We start from the raw sequence: 14,469 nt of genomic DNA on the forward strand, positions 1-14,469 counted from the left end.
ATAAATAACAAGTCATGAACGTGTCAGACAGCTGTTACAGGGTCACACTGGGTGAGTGTTGAACAAGCCCACTGCAAACAGCTGGTCTATCCCAATAATCATTTGACACTGAATCACGTTGAGGCCACATGACTTCAGATATTTTTGGCTTTTTGCCTTTGCAAGATCGATTAACAGGGAATTCAGACTGAAAACACTCCTAACTAAGAAATCTGGCTCACTTTGCTTCAATAAACCAGCTGTGTTTCTGTGGAAAAATCCCCCTTTGTGAACATGACACAGTGTGCATTATTCCTGTCCATACAACCAGGGTTTAACTGACAGACAACAGGTAATTCAATGTTACAATGACCAGGCTCACACCGTGTCCATGATTTGCTGTTAGGAGCTCGTCTATTCTGACAATGAGAGCAATTATAAATCATTAAAAAAAGGTAATTGCCTCACTTAAACACTGAATCTTAAACGTGCAGCTATTTGACTCCAGCGGGCCTCACTCGCCATATAAATGAATAAATATGCAGCTTATGCCCAAGGACACTCGACGTCTGTGTCAGGCGTTATTACAGCTCCACATGTAATCAGCACTGCTCCACACGGATGCCAATTATAACCATCACTCCTGTCTTAAAATGGAGCCCATCACCATCACCACCATCCTTTACTGCAGCATCCAAAGCAGGAGACAGGAGAAGCCATGCAACACTGACAACCAGGACTACTCACAGATGGAGCTTTTATATGACGACGCTGTCTTTGCAGAGGAGGAAGAAGAAGGAGCAGCAGCAGCTTGTGTTTCAGCTCTTTCTTTTTTTAAAGCGGTGGTGTCGCAGTAACGTTATGTGTGTGTGTGTGTGCGGCGGCAGCAACAAGAAGCAGCAGCAGCAGCAGGCTGTGATTTCTCTCGCTGGCCATTTTGAAGTGAACACAGGCGGGCAAGGCGATGTGATGACACTGCGCTAACTGTGTCTGTGTCTGGCCTTACCATCATCCACCCATCCACCCATCATACATCCACCCAGCATCCACCCAAAGCCAGCTAACGTTAGTATGAACACGCTCGACGTTGTTATCTGGCAGGCCAAAAACAGCAGTGCCTGTTTTTATATATGTATATATATTATAATGTCACACATCCAGTCATTTAACGGTTAAATATATACACGTTAGCGCCAGGGACCCGTCATTTAACGGTTAAACGGCCGTTAAGCGTTAACTGACATGTCACAACAGACGTTAGTCGCCAAAAAAACGGCTACAGCCGTTTTTTTGGCGACTAAACGTCTGTTATGACATGTTATATTTGTATATGATATAAATAAATTATATAAAACCACCACTATCACGAGTGGCACGTTTAAACCGTCGTTTAACGGTTGAATACAGACGTTAACTGTTACAACAGCCGTTAGTTTTTTTTTAAAAAAAGGCCGTCCACGCGCGTACAGGAGACACTAACGGTTAAACGGCCGTTAAGCGTTAACCGACATGTCACAACAGACCTTATGACATGTTATATATATGTGTATAAATATATATAGATATATATATAATCACGAGTGGCACGTTTAAACCGTCGTTTAACGGTTGAATATAGACCGTTACAACAGCCGTTAGTTTAAAAAAAAAAAAAGAAAAAAAAAAAGGCCGTCCGCGCGCGTACAGGAGACACTAACGGCTGGTTTAAAGGCGGCAAACGGACAGCTGACTAACCGCCACTCGTCGCTGATCGTCGGCCGGAGCGGAGCTCTGCTGTCGGGGGTAGTTCAGCGGCTAACGTTAGCCTCCCCTTCTTCTCGCCGTTTAAAAACGAGCTAATAACGCCCGGTAACCGAGCGGCATCGAACACACGGCGCCTTGTGGACGCGGCAGACACGCTACGCCGTTGGTACAGGTGAGTGTGAGCCCGGGTTTACCTTCAGGGTCGGGTATTCTTGCACTTTGAGAGCCATGGACAGTTGAGATGCTGTCTCCTGCACCGCCATCTTGGTTTTGTGCTTCTCTTCTCTGTGGTTGTTTGTGTTTTTTTTTTTTTTTCCTCTGTCAGCTCAGAGCGGACTCAGCGCTCACTACCGCCACCTGCCGGCACGGTGTCAGCACTGCAGGCTGCAGGCTGAATTACAGCATGTTGTTTACATACAGTCACATCTCTGAAAACTCTGTCTGTCTCTCTGTCTGTGTCTGTCTCTCTGTCTGTGTCTCTGTCTATGTCTGTGTCTGTCTCTTTCAGTATGCCTAGTCAGGCATTGGTTGAAGATGCAGTCACATCTCCCGTACTGAAAACTCTCTCTCTGTCTCTCTCTTTTTTTTCTTCTATACTTTATTAATCCCTCAGTGGGATTTTCACTCTATTTTATTTTCACACATGCAGTACAAGGTCATAGACATGCAAATGTGGAGAGAGATGGTGGAGTGATGGGCAGCCCCCCTGAGAAGCACCCAGCGAGCAGTTGCGGGGGATCGGTGCCTTGCTCAAGAGCACCTTGGCAGTGCCCAGGAGGTGAACTGGCACCTCTCCAGCTACCAGTCCACCTTCCATATTTTTGGTCCATGTGGGACTTCTAGTTGTACCCTCGCCTCTCGCAAAGCGAGGTCACTCTAAACTCTTCTCTGTGGCTGTCCCCAAATGGTGGAATGACCAACGGCTACAAGAACAGCAACATCCCTTTCGACCTTTAAAAAACTTGTAAGAATGCTTCCCTGCCTAACAAAACTAACAACTACTCTGTGCTCCTTTACACCTTTCTCAGTTTATGTCCTCCTCTGTAAGTCGCTTTGGATAAAAGCGTCTGCTAAATGCAATGTAATAACTTGAACCGGCCACCCTCCGGTTCCCAAGCCAAGTCCCAATGGACTGAGCTACTGCCGCCCTTACATTGAAGCATTTCTTAATCTGTGACATGCAGTGATGTAATCTGCTGCCAGTTCTCTCTTTCTCACCATCTGTAAACATACATGTCTCATTAATGCATGTTACTACCTAAACTTCTTCCCTGTAGTTTCTGTCTCTCTCGTCCAGCAGGTTCTCATGGATCGTGGCTGCTGCTGTGATCCTGCACGACGTCTACTACACATTTATTATTGTCATTGTTGCTGCCATATCTCCATTACAGGTTATAGTTAGTTGATGATTTGCTGCTGCTGTGCATCTGTGTCTCTCTCTCTGTCACAGGTTCCACTGCTACTGTAATCATCTTATCAGTCATTGTAATTCATTGTCATTTTATCACTCATTGTAATTCATTGTCATTTTATCAGTCATTGTAATTCATTGTCATTTTATCAGTCATTGTGATTCATTGTCATTTTATCAGTCATTGTAATTCATTGTCATTTTATCATTCATTGTAATTGTACAATATGTTTGTGTTCATTTGTTCTGTGACATCTATTGCACGTCTGTCCGTCCTGGGAGAGGGATCCCTCCTCTGTGGCTCTTCCTGAGGTTTCTTCCACCTTTTTTCCCTGTTAAAGTTTTTTGTGGGCAAGTTTTTCCTCACTCGAACCGAGGGTCTAAGGACAGAGGGTGTCACTCCCTGTACAGATTGTAAAGCCCTCAGAGGAAAATGGATTTTGTGACAAATAAAATCTGATTAATTGACAGCTCTGGAGCTCTGATTCACATCACGTTATAATAATGTTCCTGCGATTACATCAAACGCTGAAGTAAATAATGAACAAATGAACGAGTCAGCATCATTAACCAGGTGTTCTTGTGTTTCACAGGGGCTGCTGTATTTGAGAATCCACCTTAAGAAGAGGTGAGTCACTGACACAGAATCAAAATTTTAGTTTGATTTCAGCTGCCACCAAGACACACCCTGAGTTTAATTTCATTCAAAGTTTTGTGAATTGTTTGATATATTTGAAATTATTGTATTTCATTTACAATAAATAAATATTTCAGAGTATTTATAAATGAAAAATGACAGGAGTGGCAATGAGGAAACCAGTTATTCATTTTATGAAATATTGCATTTTCCATTTAGAGTCCAAATAATTCACCAGAAATTGATGTGTCTATGATACCATCACAAATAAAAAGAGAAATTAAATTAGGACAGATATGGAAGAATTTCTGGAATGTTTAGATATTTAAAATAGTTGACAGTCCACATGTAAAACTAGTGAATCCACACCATCCCATCTCATGGCCACATTTCTGTTCCTGTGTGAAGGGACAGCACCCTCCCCCTCCAGCCACGGTGAACATATTGCCATTGGCCGACGTCCAGTGCAGGCCCAGTGCTGATTGGCTGGCAGGAGCTTCTGAGAGCTTACAATTGGCCCATTATCTGGTGCATGCCCACCCCCACCACCCAGCTCTGGAACAAAGTGGACACACAGAGAGGAAGGTGATGCAAGGTTCGTGATGTATTTTTGGCCCCACATCAAGTGCTTCCTGTGTGTAGTGTGTAGTGTGTGTGAACGCGTGTCAGTGTCTATGTGTGTGTGAGTTTGTGTGATAGTAGCGTCTGTGCTTACAGCCTGGCTGTGCACTATGTTTAGGCTTTAAAGAGATAACTCTGAGCCAAGCTAAATAAAGGGGGGGAATCACTCGCCCCTTTATGTATGAAAGCTTGCCTGTGTGACTGCATGTTTGTTTTTGTTTGTGCGACAGGATGATTATTATTCATCGATGAATATGAATGATTTCATGCAAAGAGGTTGTTGAACGTTGGCGCAATTTATCAAATCTATAAAGAAGCTGTTAGTCTTTAATTTTAAACCTGGAAAAACATTTAGAAAAAGAGTCTTATACCAAGTTAAACCTCGACTTTTATTTTTATTTATTGAGTACGCAGGCGTCCAACGTGGACTGTACACTCATTTTTTCACCATCCTCATCAGTGTATGTTAAAGATACATGAAGTTAAGATGCAAATTCACTGTTATTTTAATGAAAACATAAAATAAAATGCAATAATTCTAGCGCCAAATCCAAGAATCTTAACTTAGCCATGTTTACTCTCTCTTTTCTCAACCATGCATTTAGAAATATTTAGTATTTAGGGGTTGATTACTTTATTTTCCTGTTGACAAGCGGCTTTAAAAGTCACTCATTTTGTACGACACACATTCATACGTGTAACATACAGTGATTCCTCTTAAAACAAGCTTATTTTTACTTAAAATGTAAGCGTACGTGGTGTCATGGAACACGGAGGAGTCGGTAGATTCTTCAGTTTGCCACATTTGTCACAAGATAAACGGCACGTGTTGCAAACAGTAGATATAGTTCAAACGTTCGCTCGATTTAACTCAATCGAAACAAGCGGCAACCTCCGGTGCCGGGAAATGAAGCCAATGCAGAAGCGCTAGAAACTGTAATTCCTTGAGTGGCCACTTGAGACTGGCTGCAGAAATGAGTCAACCTCCATAAGCGGCAGTATTAAAATGCAGAAATAAACATGTTTACATGTAGCTAATTACCCGTTCATGACAACTGTGATAGACTAACTTTAAATATTAAGGCTCGAAGTTATGCATAATTAACAGTGTAACTGCTTGATTGACAGGTACGTGCTCTTATGGATTGCTTATTAGAGAACCCAGGTGTCATCGACCCACCTCACGTTTGCCGATGATGTTCGTCTTTGCCGATATTTAGATTAGACGGAGCAGTAGATAATATTTTCAGCTACAAAACACAGATTCGGAAACCTACGGGTGACGTCACTCAGACTGTCCATTCTCTATACTGTCATTGAACCAAAAAATGGGTGAGTAATGTTGTCACTCACTGAAGGAGTGAGGATCATTATGAAATCAATGTTAGCAGATATTGGTTACACAGTTGTTGGTCTTACTGGTGGAAAAACGACTCTCTGTCATGCTTTTCCAAGGAAGTTCAGCTCGCAGAACACTATGATGATTTAGAAATGTATACGTGTGTGTACCCTGCACTGACCACTATAAGTAAGTATACTAGAGCTGAAACAATTAGTCAATAAATCAAACAGCTGACAGTGGAGAAACGACCGAAACGAAGTGAGAGGAACGAGCCTGAACCATCGTGGTCGGTATTTTAACCGCTGAACCACGGGAGCTCGCTCACTGGTCATTTATTTTGATAATCAATAAATCATTTGTAGTTTTTCAAGCTGAACTGACAAACATGACCTCGTTCCGGTTATGTGATGGTAGATTGAATCTCTTTGGGGTTGGGACTGTTCAGACGGGCATTCTTCATCATTTAACAGACCCCAAAGTGTTTCATAATTAGCAACACTATATAAACGAGACAACTACAGTTGATATTAGCTGTTTTCCTCCATCGAGGGGGCTTTCTAACTGTCATGTAGTTTCTCTAACCTTAAGATTGTTCTGTAAGATTAATGATTCTCCTCCTTTTACTTGTCCTTTCTCTTTTCTTATCCTCCTCCTCATCCTCCGCTCCCTCGCCATCCACCCAATTAGCCTTTTTTACTGCGTTCCTCTTCCAATCCGCCTCTCCTCCATTCTTCCTCCGTGCCCTCATTCTTCTTTTCTGACAACCTTTTCCTTCTCGTCTCTTTTGTTTTTGTCCTGCTGGTTCGACTCTACCTATTCCACCTCCTTTCACTCGCCTCCTCCCTCTCCTCCCTCCCCTCCTTCTCTTCCACACATGGGTTAGATTCCTCATGCGGTACTCGTCTCCTTTTATAGTAGATTAGATTCCTTGTTTCTCCAGTATCTGCTGTCTTCCCTGTAGTGGCATCCACATTGTTCTGCAGCTCACTGTCAGCATCCATAAATCCAATTTTCAGTGTGTGTGTGTGTGTGTGTGTGTGTGTGTGTGAGTGCGCCTGCACATTTACAGCCAGTGTGATACGTGTGTGTGTTTCTCTGAATTTAGAGCTGTAATGTTAGTGTCAATCTGCAGCTGTGTGTGTGTGTGCATACTTCCATTTGTGTGTGTGTGTGTGTGTGCATCCTCGGTTGCAGCTGGATTTTTCGCATTGTGTGTTTTTGTTTTGCATGCAACTGCTCGAGCAAGTGCACAAACCTCGTGCGTGTGCAAATGTGTATCTGTGTGTGTGTGTGTGTCAGCGATGGCTCTAGGTATCGCCGGCTGTCAGTCTTGATAAGGCCAGCGGTTTGGGGAGGCTGCCGCTCGCCTGGCCTCCGCTTGGCGGATCTGCTGAGAAGGAGCTGAACCATTAGACACGCTGCAGTGACTACAGAGAGAAGGGAGAAGGGGTGGGAGGTGGGTGTGTTAGTGTGTGTGTGGAGATGTATAGTGAGCAAGGCGGAGCGGAAGAAATGTGGGAAAGGGTAGTGGGGGGGTGATGGAGTGCGAGTGAAGGAAAGCAGGATGGGCAGATGGAAGAGCAGGAGGTAAAGAGAGAGAGGGAGGGAAAGAGGAGAAAGGCAGACACAGGGGAGGTGATGGAGAGGAAGGTGGGTGAGGAGTGATAAGGAGAGGAAAGGGTGTAACTGTTAACATCCACCCTCACACACAACATACGTGTGAATATCTCGGTTTGCACACATGAAATCTTTCTATCCGTCCTCTGTCACCTCCTTCTTCCCTTCACTCCTTCTGTCCTTCTCCCTCAGGAGCAGCCTTTCATCTACAGAGCCGATCCTTTCCTCGCTGTGTAACTGGAGGAGTCCAGATATTGTCTTCCTGCGCTGTCCTCGTCCTTATTTAGAAACCCTGAATATGTTTCCCCTTCCTTCACCTCCTCGGGGAACACTCGTCTCCAGCGTGGTAGGAGGTGTTTGTAGAGGAGCTGCCGTCGGCGCTGTCGACACGACAAACGCTGCTGTAGCTCTGCACATTATTGACTCCATGTTGTCAGTTTGAATTTGCCATGAGAGCTGAAGCTGGACCTGCAACACTTGACCTCTCCTTCCTCGTTACACTGTACGGTGTCGCTGAGCGTGTGCCAATTAAGAAATTAATTAGTTTAGCTTAGAATTGGCACAATTACTTCAGTTTAATGTATCACAGTGATTATTGCGAGACATTAGAGAGATTATTTTCAATTCAAGGGGCTGATATTTTCTGCAGCACACTCTTAGATCTCACAAGTTTCTGTACATTTGGCTTGAAATGAGAAAAAAAAAGTAGATATATGTGAATATTATTACTTAAACTGGCCTAACAACGAGCTGAACTATACAATATGAAATGAGATAAGTGTTAATAAGCCCTCTTTGTCCAAAACTCGCAACTAAAGGTGACCTACAAAATGTGTGATCCAAACAAACGCAAACTATCTTCACATTTCGGCTCCTATAGATGCTATATTTTGAATATTTTCATTGCTTTTACTTCAGACAGCACTTTACAATGGGGAACTGAAGCCCTCATCATGTGCTCTTCAAAGCCACCAGACTCCTTTGACAAAAACAGGCATTTTACACCTCTGAACCTCAGAGGTTTGTTTTATATTTTTGGGGGCTTTATCACCTTTAATTGATCATACAGCTGAAGGCAGACAGGTGGAGAGAGAAGGTGGATAACCTCCACCAAAGGGCCCAGGTTAATGCAGTAAGGAGTCTTCCAGGTAAGCTACTGGAGCGCCCGTGATTTGGTTCAAATCCAAACTCATGTTACGTGCTGTGGACTGTGGCAGCGTTAGACCTGCAACTCCCGTGTTCTCCGAGGTTTAGTTTAGTTGGCTCAGGCTCAGGTTAAAGGGGGAGTAGAGAGGTTTTGTTCAATCTGTATGGATTGAAGCTAATTCTTTAATAATAATACTTTTTAGATGCTTACAAGTATGTACACAACACCTTCAGTTATAAAGTGAGAAGGCTGTGGCTTTGTTCTGGTGTAAAATATAATCAAAAACAAATTCTGTTGAACTCTCTGTCGAGGTGAAAGAAGAGGAACAAGCCACCTGGTTTTTCTTGTCTGAAGCTCAGGGACGGCCCCGGGTCTGTTGTCGGCTGCAGTTTTAAAAGGTGACTTTAATTTTAGGACTTTTACATGACAAACATCAGTGGTTTTACCACTTCCCCACTCAACCGCTGCGTCTGACACATATTTGAAACTTCTTTGTTTGTCACGTGTTGCTGAGTGAATTTAGTGCCTTTTTAAAAGCTGTTTAACTGAACTTCTGAAACTCGTCACCTTCGCCCGCAGTCCTGCATCTGGTTAAAAAATGCGGTGTGTTTGGTTTCTTTTTGTGGGCCACATGTTTTTGTTTTCCCTCCACTTCCTTTCCTTGTAGTGTTTACTACTTCTTATTTAGAGGAGTGAGTGAGTCAGTCTCTCTCCATCTGCTGTGGACATCGTTAAATGAACACACCTCAAGTCGCAGTGACTTGTGGTGTCAGTGGTTATTTTCGCCTGCAGCAGTGTGGCAGGCAGCCGTCACAAAGCACGCCAAATTCAATTTGGCTTGGAGCCGCACACTACATGTCCCCTTACTGACTTCTGGTGAGGCATAATTCCCGTCAAATTGCTCTCTGACTCAACGCCATCGCGAGTGAGGTGAAGAGACTGTGACGAACCACAGCTGTCAAATAACTCATCCAGACGCTCGAGGCTGATCTGGAAACTGTCAATCATCGTTTGCAGAGCTCGACTGGCAGTGCGAAGCGACTGCTAATAGCAGCTAACATGAGCTAACAGCAGCTAACAAGCTGAGCTAACATAAGCTAACAGCAGCTACCAAACTGAGCTAACATTAGTTAACAGCAGCTACCAAACTGAGCTAACATAAGCTAACAGCCGCTAACAAACTAAGCTAGCATAAGCTAACAGCAGCTAACAAACTAAGCTAACATAAGCTAACAGCCGTTGACAAACTGAGCTAACATTAGCTAACAAGCTGAGCTAACATAAGCTAACAGCAGCTACCAAACTAAGCTAGCATAAGCTAACAGTAACTACCAAACTGAGCTAACATTAGCTAACAAGCTGAGCTAACAGCAGCTACCATGATCCAATTGCTAAATGCTCTGCAGTCTTGTCCTTTAATCACTGTGGCTGTATGTTTTTATCTTCTTTTATCTGTTTTTTATTATTTTGATCTTGTTTATTTATCAAATTACTTATAGATTTTTCCACATTTAGCTCCTTATCTTTATGTTTCTGTGTTCGCTATCAGCGTAAACGAGTTGCCCCCAGTGGGATTAATAAAGTTTTGACTTTGAAATTAACTGAAATTTTAGCAGTCCTGTGATTTGTAACAGGCTAAAAGTTTAAAAGTTCCTAACCATTAACATATATTTCAATATTTTAGTACCCAGAATAGTATTTAGAAAGTATTTTGTAAATAATCGACGACAAAGAAGAATCAGTGTCGTCAGCAACAGTTTTTGCCCAATTTTGTAGCAATAACAACATTATTATTACAAGTTTTGTATTTATTTACATTGTATTTAGAGCACAAAACACTACAAAGAGCTCATTTAAACTAGAAATACAGCTGCATTGTTGTAAGAGTTTCTATGAAATACACAAAGCGTATTTCCTTCTATAGAAATCCTAAATTATTTATGAAAATCTTGACGCCCACTTCATCATTTAGCGTTCTCTGAATGTGACTTTAAAAGCCATTAGTAACTGCAGTGACATTTTAAAGTGAAAATTATAAGAACCAGCAATTAAGTTCGTCTGAGGCGTTTTTGTTTTTTTTAAGAACACACACACTAATTACAGCCTCACAACATGTTCGTGTTTATTACAAATAAGTGTTACGGCTTCATAATTGTTTTCCTCCTATCATAAAGAACAAGTTTTTCCTCTCTCGCTGTTGTAATTGCATAACTGTCTTCTGTCTCTCCCTTGTCGTCTTTCAGGAAACAAAAGATGAATTTTTGCGTTAGCTCCTCCCCATTCCTGATCCAACACACACACACACACACACACAAAAAGAAACGTGCACGATTGTGCACGTTTCTTTTTGTGTGTGTGTGTGTGTGTGTGTTTTCTGGTGACAGAGACGGAGGGAGAGACGGAAAGACTTGCTTTAACAGAAAGTGAGAAAGGGGAGGAGAGGGGAGGGAGGAGGCTAGAGACGGCTAGGGCGAGGAGGGAGGGAAGGAGGGAAGGAGGGAGGGGTAAGACAGATAGAGAGAGAGCGGGTGAGCGAAAGGGGACGGAAGGGAGGGGAGAGAGAGAGAGAGAGAGAGCGAGAGAGAAAAGAGGGGGAGCACATGTGTATGCTTGTCACTAAGGGGCTGGGAGAAGGACTAAGGGAAGCGAGGTAGCTCGGCCACAGCCGCCATATGCTGACTGGATTCCTGTTCATGTCTGCCGCGTGAAGACTGCAGGTTTGTGCTGTGTGCTGGCCGGCCCGGGAAACACGCCACCACCATGGGAAGCTCACATCTCCTCAACAAAGGCATGCCTCTAGGTAAACAGCTCGCACTCTGCTTTAATGTGGGAACCGTGTGTGTGTGTGTGTGTGTGTGAGAGAGAGAGAGAGGTGGTGTGTATGTATGTGTGTGTGTCAATATTTATGAACTACACTGTACATTATTCTGCCTTCCTCCTCCTCCCCTCCCCCTTCTCTCTCTCTCTCTTCCTCTCCCTTTTTCCGTCTCCTCCTCCTCCTCCTCCTCTTCCTCCGTCTCTTCTTAATTCTCTCTCACTGTTATCTTTTTTTTGTGTCGCTCAGCCTCTCTCTCTCTCTCTCTCTCGCCACACAAGAATGGTTAGCCTTTTCTCTAGCTCCCCGTGTGTGTGTGTGTGTGTGTGTGTGTGTGTGTTTGAAGAGGCAAATCACTGCTATTGAAGGCTGAACACCTCCATTTGTGGCGACAGAAATAGATCTCTCTCTCTCTCTCTCCTTCGAGGGCTAGCAAGGACATGACACATATTTCCCTCTCATTGTGCTTCTTTCACGGAGAGCGCTTCGCCTTTACACACACACACACACACACACACACACACACACACACACACGCACAGATCACGCACAGATCACGCGTGTGCACACACTCGCCTGTTTAGGGAACTCAAGTACACACACACACACACACATACACAGGTGACAGATGCATCTTGTGATAGGGGCTGGAAAAGACTATTCTAGAAAACGGGATGAAGGTAGGGCTGCTGAGGAAGAAGGAGGAGGTGGTGGTGAAGGTGGTGGTGGAGGAGGTGGTGGGTGCGTTTGGGTGTGGAGCAGGAGGAGGAGGGCGTGAGGGATGAAATGATCATCCACCCTAAAGCTGAATCATTGCATCTGTGGTCACCTGAATCTGGGCCGGTTCTCCCTAAAAAGAAACCAGATTGTAATCTGTGATGTCATCAACAGGCTTGATGACATCACAGATTAAAGTTGCAGCTCTGATCTTTTCTTCTTGCTCATCCTTCGCTTCGGGAGAGATCTCCATATCCGCCGTAGCAGCTCGAGAGCCCAAGGTCACGGGAATAACAACTATGAACTACCGGCTCGGGGAGGATTGCCCTTTTAAGATGCACATCCCTTTTTTTGTGTGTGTGCTGCTTTAAAATCAGTCTGTCATTCCCGGTGATTGATGGATGTGTTGATTCATGTTCTGATCCATCAGTTTTCATTCACTGTCATGTCACATCTGATTATAAAGGCCTCAAACACACGTCAGTCACAAGTGTAATCTTGACTTTCTTGCATAATCTGACTTGTGTGTTTTGAATTTACTGACCGATAAATAAGATGATTGAAGGGTAAAGAGTGACGTGATCGTGCCTGAGGGCCGCAGGCAGTTTCCCACAAGGAGGTTTTATAAAGAAACTTTATTATGTGTCAAAGGACAAAGTCAAGCAAAGTGCTCGTGTTGTGACATGTTGCCAACTTAGAGGAAACCACTCTATTACCTTACAAGTCATGAAACATACCCGCACGATGCAGACTAAATATGGGTTATCACAGCAATGAGCTCATTTATGGTGATTATTCTTCATCTTTTACACATCAAAACACTACAGGCACAACTCAGGAGTTTTAAACAGAAGTTACCTGTCTTCATCTACTTTAACACACTAAATATATGATACATAAAGTTTTATATTGCACAGCTGAGCCAATCAGTCAGTCAACCAACCAACAAACCAACCAGTCAAACAGTCAGTCAGTCAACCACCCAACTAACCAATCAGTCAAACAGTCAGTCAACCACCCAACTAACCAACTAACCTGACTTGTATAGCACTGTAGACATGAGACCCAATTTCAGCCAGCCAGCTTACCAACCAGACAATCAATCAGTCAGTCAACCAACCAACCAGTTAGTCAGTCAGTCAGTCAACCAACCAACCAGTCAGTCAACCAATCAGTCAACCAACCAACCAGTTAATCAGTCAGTCAACCAACTAACCAACCAACCAGTTAATCAGTCAGTCAACCAACCAACCAGTCAATCAGTCAGTCAATCAACCAACCAACCAACTAGTCAATCAATCAGTAAACCAACCAACCAACCAACCAACCAACCAACCAACCAGTCAATCAGTCAGTCAACCAACCAACCAACCAACCAACCAGTTAGTTAGTCAACCAACCAACCAACCAGTCAATCAGTCAGTCAACCAACCAACCAACCAACCAACCAACCAACCAACCAGTCAATCAGTCAGTCAACCAGCCAACCAACCAGACTTATATATCACTTTTCATACAAATGGTCATCGTCTGTATGGTAAAAAACACTACAGGCACATCTTGGAAGTATTAAATAGAAGTTACCAATCTTTATCTACTTTTCCACGCACTAAATATATGATAAATACTTAAGTTTTATATCGCGTAGCTGAGCTCGCACTTACATTTTAACTGCATCGCCCTCATGGATGAGTATTTGATTTAAGCGAGGTCTCATGAACCTGACTGGTGTGCAAAAAAATAGACACCTAAGCAGCCATAATTGAGAGCACTTCAAAATCCATATAGCATGAAGCACTCAGCAAAGAGACTGTGTGCACTGAAAACACATTAAAAGGCTTAGTCTATTATATCTAATGCATACAAGAGCTAAAAAAAAAAAAAAAAAATGCAGCAACAGTGAAAAAGAGCTTCCGGGAGCTACTGAGCACATTTTAAGCCATGACATATGCCATGACGGTTAGCCAAAATAATACTTGCCAGTTGCATTTAACTGCTTGGAAACAACGTGTGCATTTTATTGAGAAACGCTATACACAAAGGGAAATGTAACTGAGAAGCATGAGAGTCTAGACAGGTGGCTAAATAGCAGTGCAAAAAATATAAAATAACAGGCCTACAATGTGACATCCCAAAACAACACTTAGTAGGTAAGCTGTAATTCAACGTAGGTCTTAATGGAAAGCACAAATTACTCAGAAATGTGCACTGTTATTAATTTACATGTCAGCAGAATCAAGTGAGCCTGTTTGGAGTAAGCGCTGCAGCTGAAACAACTCACTCAGCTGGTATCTGTGCAGCAGGCACAGAGACTGTAGCCCGCAAGCTGGGACAGTTTTGATGTTGATGTCATCGCACACAAATTTATATCTGTTGTCTGCGCTAAAAGGCTTGGACAGCGATATTTTACTGGCTGTCAGTAAGTTTGGTTGTCTCTGTT

The 14,469-nt window shown here is 43.3% G+C and overlaps 2 protein-coding genes across 6 annotated transcripts in view; one reads left to right on the forward strand and one right to left on the reverse strand.

Annotated features, from left to right (window-relative positions):
* maea (macrophage erythroblast attacher, E3 ubiquitin ligase) overlaps positions 1-14,469 on the reverse strand; it is an 87,279-nt gene that overhangs the window by 9,250 nt on the left and 63,560 nt on the right. Inside the window, exon 1 of one of the 2 annotated variants that reach the window (XM_019253616.2) lies at positions 1,917-2,047. The exons of the other annotated variant lie outside the window; for it this stretch is intronic. Coding sequence (XP_019109161.1) covers positions 1,917-1,985 — 69 coding nt within the window. The 5' untranslated portion in view covers positions 1,986-2,047. Of the gene's footprint in view, positions 1-1,916; positions 2,048-14,469 lie in introns of those variants that run through there. 2 annotated transcript variants of the gene reach the window in all.
* Positions 1,651-14,469, forward strand: part of LOC104928612 (C-terminal-binding protein 1) — a 35,697-nt gene continuing 22,878 nt past the window's right edge. Inside the window, exons 1-3 of one of the 4 annotated variants that reach the window (XM_010742930.3) lie at positions 1,651-1,894; positions 3,727-3,761; positions 4,179-4,365. In XM_010742930.3, coding sequence (XP_010741232.2) covers positions 4,359-4,365 — 7 coding nt within the window. In that variant the 5' untranslated portion in view covers positions 1,651-1,894; positions 3,727-3,761; positions 4,179-4,358. Of the gene's footprint in view, positions 1,895-3,726; positions 3,762-4,178; positions 4,366-11,016; positions 11,298-14,469 lie in introns of those variants that run through there. The other 3 variants (XM_027284410.1, XM_019253615.2, XM_019253614.2) reach the window with 3 other exon arrangements.

The sequence above is a fragment of the Larimichthys crocea genome, chromosome I (genome assembly GCF_000972845.2).
Source record: "Larimichthys crocea isolate SSNF chromosome I, L_crocea_2.0, whole genome shotgun sequence".
Taxonomy (NCBI): Eukaryota; Metazoa; Chordata; class Actinopteri; family Sciaenidae; genus Larimichthys; species Larimichthys crocea.